This window comes from Aegilops tauschii, chromosome 7, assembly GCF_002575655.3.
Source record: "Aegilops tauschii subsp. strangulata cultivar AL8/78 chromosome 7, Aet v6.0, whole genome shotgun sequence".
In the NCBI taxonomy this organism is placed as follows: Eukaryota; Viridiplantae; Streptophyta; class Magnoliopsida; order Poales; family Poaceae; genus Aegilops; species Aegilops tauschii.
This window is the reverse complement of record NC_053041.3, coordinates 283115766-283124669: the sequence shown is the minus strand read 5'-3', so window position 1 is coordinate 283124669 and position 8904 is coordinate 283115766. Positions and strand designations below refer to the sequence as shown.

Here is an 8904-nt window from a genome sequence, read left to right as displayed (position 1 = left end):
CACGCGAACAGCTTCCGCACCCGCTGATAAGTGGCCGTGACACCGGAATGACCCCCCACTGCACTGTCGTGCAAAGCAGAGATGATCTTGGTCTGTAATGCGGTGTTTGCTCCGATCCAGAGGCGTTCCCCTTGATGAATGACGCCCTGACGCAGCATGCGACCTTGATCGTCAGGGCTCCTGATCGCGAGCTGCGCCAGCAGGTCCTGGGCTATTGCGTCTGTTTCATACGAATTTGCCACTTCCTGTAGCCACTGCGGTTGGCAAATTGAGAGTGCGTCGAGTACCAGTCGGTGGCCAACTCGTGAGAGCGCGTCCGCCGCGCTGTTGCATGTGCCTCGTTTGTATCTGAGAGTGAACTACAGACCGACCAATTTTGCCATTGCCTTGCGTTGAAGTTCTGTTTCCAGCTGCTGCTCGCCCAACGAACACAGACTCTTATGGTCCGTGAGGATTTCGAAAGGGCCACGCTGTAGATACTGACGCCACTTGTCAATGGCCATCATGACCGCCAAAAACTCCTTCTCATAAGTCGACAGTTTTTGGTTCTTGATGCCCAACGCTTTGCTCATGTATGCGACGGGGTGGCCGTTCTGAACCAAGACTGCCCCGACGCCCGTGTCACAGGCGTCTGTTTCAATAGCGAATGGGAGGTTGAAATCCAGCAGCGCGAGCACTGGTGTCTGGGTCATGGCGAGCTTGAGCTTGTCAAACGCCTCTTGCGTGCTGTCAGTCCAGTGAAATCCCTTCTTGGTGAGTAACTGGGTGAGTGGTTTGCTGAGGATTCCATAGTTGCTGCCGAACTTCCTGCAGTATCCTGTGAGCCCCAAGAATCCACGAAGCTCGGTGGTTGTTGTAGGAACTGGCCATGCCAGCATTGCACTTGTTTTGCTAGCATCTGTGGCAACCCCATCGCGTGAAATCACGTGCCCCAGATAATCAATGCTGGGTTGAGCAAATGAGCACTTGGAAGCTTTGGCGTATAGTTGATGCCCACGCAGCGTAGCAAGAACCAGACGAAGGTGTTCTTCGTGCTCCTCCAAATCCATACTAAACACCAGTATGTCGTCAAAAAGATGATGACGAACTTGCGAGTATACTTGCCGAAGATGGCATTCATGAGGCACTGGAAGGTGGATGGGGCATTGCAGAGTCCAAACGGCATGACTCGGAAGTGGAAATGGACATTGTGGGTCTTGAAAGCTGTTTTTTCTTCATCTTCCTCCCGCATCCGTATTTGGTGATAGCCCGCGCGAAGGTCAATCTAGGAGAAGTAGGTGGCCCCGGCCAGTTCGTCCAACAGTTCATCAACCACAGGCAGGGGGAATTTGTTCTTCACTGTTATCTTGTTGAGGCGGCGAAAATCGATGCAGAAACACCAGCTCCCATCCTTCTTCTTGACAAGCAGCACTGGGGCTGCGTAGGGGCTCATACTGCGCATGATCACACCGGATTACAGCATGTCTTGGACCTATTTCTCAATTTCGTCCTTCTGGGCGGGAGAGTACTGGTACGGTCTGGTGTTGATAGGAGTAGCGCCAGGCTCCAGGTGAATGCCGTGATCATATTGATGACGCGGTGGTAGGGCAGTGGGTTCAGCAAAGATGTCGTCGAACTCCTTCAGTACTTTCTGAATTCTGGGTGGCACTGCGGTGTTGGGCTGCTTATCCACTCGCTCGACAGTGACTAAGGCAGCAATCCAGATATCATTGGCAACCTCCATACGGTGCAGTTCATAAGCGTCCAGTTCCGAGATTGGGTGCAATTCGCTTGCTCGAACTCCTTGCAGGTGCACTGTTTTCCCTTCAGTTTGAAATGAGATAGTTTTCAGTTGCCAATGGCAGTTCATAGGGCTGTGTTGAGACAGCCAGTCCATCCCCAAGACCCCATCGTACGCGCTGAGCTGTAGTACGCGCAAATCTGTGTGAAATGTGTGTCCAGGTACTTGCCAGGGCAGTGACCGGACAATCTTGTCGCAGTGAAGGCGCTGTCCATTTGCTACACGCACTGAAACTGCTGGAAGAGCTTCAGGTTGAACTGACACGTGAGCAACGAAAGCTTCACTGATAAAGCTGTGGGTGCTGCCCGAATCCACCAATAGCAGCATCACCTGATCTCCCACTTGAGCCCTCAAACGGATGGTTGATGGCGCTTCGTGCCCGGAGACCGCGTGTTGAGACAGGGAGCAGCATTCAGGTTCCTGAGCCGCTGGGGTGTCAAGCAGCTGCAGAGCGTGAACCGTATCATCCGATAAGATCTCTCCATAGTCACCTACTTTAATCATCAGAATTTGCCCTGTTCTTTTGCATTGATGTTCCCTCGAATATTTGTCACCGCAACAAAAACAGAGACTGTTGGCTCGCCGAAAATCGCGAAGCTGCCGCTCACAAGCATACTCATCTGCGCCCGCACACAGGGGAGCAGCTGCGCGGGCTGGTGCCGGTGCGGCCGCTGTCGTTGGTGGTGGCCGTCCCACTGGTGTGATCCGGGCGCGCGGCGCGCGTTGTTTCTCGAGCTCCTCCTCCTGGATGAGAGCGAACGCTGTTGCACGCGTGATGCTTGTTGGTGCCTGAAGGCGAACACCTAACCGCAGCTCATCCTTGAGGCCCAACAGAAACTGAGAGATGAAAAATTTCGGGCTCAATGTGGGATCCAATGAGAGCAAATGGTACATTGCAGTTTCGAATTCCTGACGGTACTCCTGCACTGTTCCTGTCTGCCGTAACTGAACCAGATTGTGCATATGAACTTCAAATTCTTCAGGCCCAAATTCCTCTTCCATGGCTGCTCTGAATGTTGCCCACGAACGCCCGGATGCTTCTGCCTGTACGCTTGCAGCCACATCGCGGCCAATCCTTCCATGTATAGCGCGGCGGTGGTCACCCAACTGTGGAGTGGTACGCGGTAGAGCTCGAAGTAGGACATACAGCGCTCGAGCCAGATGCGCGGTGTGGTTCCATCGAACCGAGGGAAATCATGCTTGGGTGGCTTCGTGTAGTGGTCGTTAGCGCGCTCTGTTGGTGACGGGGCCCCGGCGAGCAAGAGCGGGGGGCCGTGATTGACCAGTCGTGTGAACGGCAGCTGCGCTGCGCCATCTGTGTATAGGGGCGGTGGCGTGGAGCGGTTCGGCGGTGGCGGCGGCGGTGCCCGTGTAGAGGAGTCCGCGGCCAACGAGGGAGACATGGCGCCCGTGCTTCCGGACGCGATTGGATCAGGCGTAGGTGTGGACTTGCGGGCTTCGTCCACATCCGCCTGGGTGAGATCTATCTGCTTGGATAGCAGCTTAATTTCCTCCGAGACCTGGCTGTTGTAGGAGAGCTGCGCCTGGTGGTGCTCGTCGGCCGTCTTCTGGTTCGCGTCGAGCCGGCGGATGACCGACTCGAGCAAACTCTGCAGTTTATCTGTGGTCTCCGACATGGCGTCGAGCACACGGCGGGTCTGGGCTGAGGGTTTGGACGGGGGCGCCGTGGTCTCGCTCCAAATCGAATCGAACCTCGAGCAGGATTTCGGGCGAGCTCACCGGAGTGGCTCGCACCTGACCCGGTGGAATTTTACCGATCGATCGGGAGGGTGTGAGATCAACAGCGGCGGCGATTTGTGGAGAATTTTTTTTGTTGGCTCTGAATACCAGATTGTGATGAACCAGAGAGAGAGGGGATGAGTTTGGTAGGTGGGGGAGAGGGAGCAGGTGAGATGAGAGAGACGAAGGGGGTGAGGATTGGATCGATCAACTTTCTGATCAAGTCATGCCCCTCTCACGGTGGCTACAAGAGTTTAAGTACCCACAGTACACGCCCGAGTGGGCGTGATGATTACAAGGCCGGTGGCCCAATTCAGCCCCAACACTTGGTCCAGCACTCCTGTGCATCTCTGTCACCCTGTATCCGTTTTAGAGGACTGAACAGGAGGATCAGGTGTGACATAATGGTATCTCGCTAGCCCTTTTTGAGACCGCAAAACATAAATGCAAAGCACCTCCAAAGTATAAGCAACGACTAAACATTGTAATTCTCCAGTCATGATGCATTCAACATTAACTATACACAATGCATGAGGATGGTAATAGTGCTCTCAGGACTGGTGCTTGTTTGAGAAGGTGATGACTCAACATAAAAGTAAAATAACATAAAAGTAAATAGATAGGCCCTTCGCAGAGGGAAGCAGAGATTTGCAGATGTGGCAGAGCTCGAAGCTTAATCAGAGATAAATATATTTTTGGGAGGTATACCCTTCCTGTCAACGTTACGACCAAGAGTTTTAAATATCTTCCATGCTAAACAAATTAGCGGCGGTTCCCAAGCGATAAAAGTAAAGTTTACTCCCCCTCCACGAACAAAACAAGCAATGGCTAGCCAAATCCTCGGGTGCCCTCCATACCAGTGATACGTCTCCAACGTATCTATAATTTATGAAGTATTCATGCTATTATATTATCATTCTTGGATGTTTTAGAATCATTTTATAGCAACTTTATATCATTTTTAGGACTAACCTGTTGACCCAGTGCCCAGTGTCAGCTGTTGTTTTTTGCTTGTTTTTTACATCGCAGGAAATAAATATCAAACGGAGTCCAAACACCGCGAAACTTTTTGTGGATTTTTTATGGACCAGAAGACATCCAGTGGGCCAGAGAAGCACCTTGGGGGTGCCCCGAGGGGGGCACAACCCACCAGGGCGCGCTTGGGGGAGCAGTCGCGCCCAGGTGGGTTGTGCCCGCCTCGGTGGCCTCCCGCACCCCCTCTTCGCCATATAAATTCCCAAATATTCCAAAAACCCTTGGGAGAACCCTAGATGAGAAGTTTCACCGCCGCAAGCCTTTGTAGCCACGAGAAACCAATCTAGACCTTGTTCCGGCACTTCGCCGGAGGGGGAACCATCACCGGTGGCCATCTTCATCATCCCGTCGGCCACCACGATGAGGAGGGAGTAGTCCACTCTCGGGGCTGAGGGTTTGTACCAGTAGCTATGTGTTTAATCTCTCTCTCTCTCTCTCTCTCTCTCTCTCTCTCTCTCGTGTTCTTGAGATGTCACGATCTTGATGTATCGCGGGCTTTGTTAATATAGTTGGATCATATGGTGTTTTCCCCTCTCCATCTTGTTGTGATAAATTGAGTTTTCCCTTTGAGATTTCGTTTTATCGGATTGAATACTTCTATGGATCTGAGAACACTTTGTGTATGTTTTGCTATGAATACTCATGGTGACAATGGGGTATCGTATTGATTCACTTGATATTTGTTTTGGCACTCAACTGGCGGATTCTGAGGTGACATTGGGGTAATCTATGCATAGGGGTTGATGCACGTTCTTGTCTTTGTTTCTCCGGTAGAAATCTTGGGGCACTGTTTGAGGTTCTTTGTGTTGGATTGAGTATTATGAATCTGAAATTATTTGGTGTTATTTTAGTACGAACTCTTGGATAGATCAACCGGAAAGAATAGCTTCAAGGTGGTTTCGTACCCTACAAACGATTTCTTCTTATGTTCTCTCGTAGACAGGAACTTTGGAGTGATTCTTCCTCGCACTTTGAGGGATGGTTATATGATCTAATTATATTAGCATTGTAGAGAGATTGCACTAGCGAAAGTACGGACCCTAGGCCTCATTTTCAAGCATTGCAATACCGTTTGTGCTCACTTTTGTTACTTGCTACCTTGCTGTTTTTTATTGTTCCTATCACAAAAATCAATATCTACTATCATTACTACACTTGTATCACCATTTCTTCGCCGAACTAGTGCACCTATACAAATTACCATTGTTTTTGGTGTGTTGGGGACACAAGAGACTTTTTATTATTTGGTTGCAGGGTTGTTCGAGAGAGACCATCTTCATCCTACGCCTCCCACGGATTGATAAACCTTAGGTCATCCACTTGAGGGAAAGTTGCCACTGTTCTACAAAACTCTGCGCTTGGAGGTCCAACACGTGTCTACAAGAATAAAGTTGCGTAGTAGACATCAAGCTCTTTTCTGGCGCCGTTGCGGGGGAGGTGAGTGCATGAAGGTATATCTTTAGATCTTGCAATCGAATCTTTTAGTTTCTTGTTTTATCACTAGTTTGGATTATAAAAAGAAAACAAAAAAATGGAATTGAGGTTGCATCATATTATTGATCATCTTTATAATGTCTTTCTTGAAAATGATGGATCGGAAATGGTGCTCAATTGTTAGAAGAAGAAGTCAATAAAATGTTTGGCACAAAATATTTGAATGATGAGCATGATTGCAATGTTGTTAGTATGAATTCTTTGAATATCCAAAATGCTAATGATTATTGCACTAGTCATGAGAAAAATGTTTCTTATAAACATGTCAATTTTTGTGGAGTGGAAAGACTTTGTGAAGACGTGCCTTATAGGGAAGATAGATTTTGTAAGAAGCATAAGCATGATATAACCAATTTTTTTGCTCAAAGTGATAGATGAATTTGCTACAAAATTATGCTCTCTTTGTCCTATTACTTGTGAACTTTGCAATAAAGTTGGTCACCTTAATTTCCAATGCATGCTTTTTCATGATTGAATCGTGTCCAAATATTGCAATAACTTGATCACCCTTGAACTTTATAATGAGCTTTGTCTATTTTTGGGGAGTGAAGAATTGACACATAAAAATAGTTGGTTTGAAGTATTCATTCTCTTGGACGACATTGAAACTAATGTAAACAATATCTATATGTTTTGCATGGTAAATTGCAATGAAAATGTTTATATTGCCAACTATAAAAGGAATACTAATGAAAGGGTAAAGATTTCCACTTTCCCTCCTGTTGTCTCTCATGATGAAATAGGTGACGAGGAGGAGCTCCCTATTCAAACAATCTCATCAATAAGAAGCTTGAAAAAATTAATTAAACCCACACATGATGTGGTAAAGAAGAAGAACAATAGAGGTAAAAAGGTATCTCTCCCAAATAATGTTGCTCCTATTATTGTTGTGCCTCATGAAAATGAATCAAAAATAATTGTGGAAGATGATGCACTTGATGATGATATTGCTTCTTTGTCTTATGGCACAATGTCTGAAAGAACTATTGATGGTGATTTTGTTATGCCTATTACTTGTTGTGATGACTATGATTGGGAAGATCTTATAATCTTGAAAATCTTTTTGACACCAACTTGGGAAATTATGATGATAGTGCTACCTCTTGAGCACTGCGTTGGTTTTCCCTTGAAGAGGAAAGGGTGATGCAGCAAAGTAGCGTAAGTATTTCCCTAAGTTTTTGAGAACCAAGGTATCAATCCAGTAGGAGGCTACGTGCGAGTCCCTCGCACCTACACAAAACAAATAAATCCTCGCAACCAACACGATAAGGGGTTGTCAATCCCTTCACGGTCACTTACGAGGGTGAGATCTGATAGATATGATAGGATAATATTTTTGGTATTTTTGTGATAAAGATGCAAAGTAAAATAAAAGCAAAGGAAATAACTAAGTGTTGGAAGATTAATATGATGAAGATAGACCCGGGGGCCATAGATTTCACTAGTGGCTTCTCTCAAGAGCATAAGTATTTTACGGTGGGTGAACGAATTACTGTTGAGCAATTGACAGAATTGAGCATAGTTATGAGAATATCTAGGTATGATCATGTATATAGGCATCACGTCCGAGACAAGTAGACCGACTCCTGCCTGCATCTACTACTATTACTCCACTCATCGACCGCTATCCAGCATGCATCTAGAGTATTAAGTTCATGGAAACAGAGTAACGCCTTAAGCAAGATGACATGATGTAGAGGGATAAATTCATGCAATATGATAAAAAAACCATCTTGTTATCCTCGATGGCAACAATACAATACGTGCCTTGCTGCCCCTACTGTCACTGGGAAAGGACACCACAAGATTGAACCCAAAGCTAAGCACTTCTCCCATTGCAAGAAAGATCAATCTAGTAGGCCAAACCAAACTGATAATTCGAAGAGACTTGCAAAGATAACCAATCATACATAAAAGAATTCAGAGAAGATTCAAATATTGTTCATAGATAAACTTGATCATAAACCCACAATTCATCGGTCTCAACAAACACACCGCAAAAAGAAGATTACATCGAATAGATCTCCACGAGAGAGGGGGAGAACATTGTATTGAGATCCAAAAAGAGAGAAGAAGCCATCTAGCTACTAACTATGGACCCGAAGGTCTGAGGTAAACTACTCACACTTCATCGAAGAGGCTATGGTGTTGATGTAGAAGCCCTCCGTGATGGATGCCCCCTCCGGCGGAGCTCCGGAACAGGCCCCAAGATGGGATCTCATGGGTACAGAAGGTTGTGGCGGTGGAATTAGGTTTTTGGCTCCGTATCTAATCGTTTGGGGGTACGTAGGTATATATAGGAGGAAGGAGTACGTCGGTGGAGCAACAGGGGCCCCGCGAGGGTGGAGGGCGCGCCCTGGGGGGGTAGGCGCGCCCCCTACCTCGTGGCCTCCTCTTTTGTTTCTTGACGTAGGGTCCAAGTCTCCTGGATCATATTCTTCCTAAAAATCACGTTCCCGAAGGTTTCATTCCGTTTGGACTCCGTTTGATATTCCTTTTCCGCGAAACTCTGAAATAGGCAAAAAATAGCAATTCTGGGCTGGGCCTCCAGTTAATAGGTTAGTCCCAAAAATAATATAAAAGTGAATAATAAAGCCCAATAATGTCCAAAACAGTAGATAATATAGCATGGAGCAATCAAAAATTATAGATACGTTGGAGACGTATCAGATAGCAATTGTTATACTGTTGGTGCTATTCATACTATTAATGATGAGAGTGATTATGCTTATGATATGCCAAGCCACAAGCTTGGGGATGCTATGTTTGATGAGAATGAAATGTTTGATAATTTATTTGCTGCAATTAAGGTTTGTCCCAAGCTTGGGGATGCTATGCTTAATGAAGATGATCTT

General features: G+C 46.8%; 1 protein-coding gene across 1 annotated transcript; it reads right to left on the bottom strand.

Annotated features, from left to right (window-relative positions):
* Window positions 1-1471: 1471 nt before the first annotated feature.
* LOC141027096 (uncharacterized) lies at window positions 1472-2284 on the bottom strand. Its single transcript, XM_073504025.1, has one exon. The coding sequence runs from the start codon at window positions 2282-2284 to the stop codon at window positions 1472-1474; it is 813 nt and encodes a 270-aa protein (XP_073360126.1).
* Between the last annotated feature and the right edge of the window lie 6620 nt (window positions 2285-8904).

Coding starts and splice junctions, on each gene's coding strand:
- LOC141027096 (XM_073504025.1), bottom strand. CDS start 2,284: ATGATTAAAGTAGGTGACTATGGAGAGATCTTATCGGATGATACGGTT.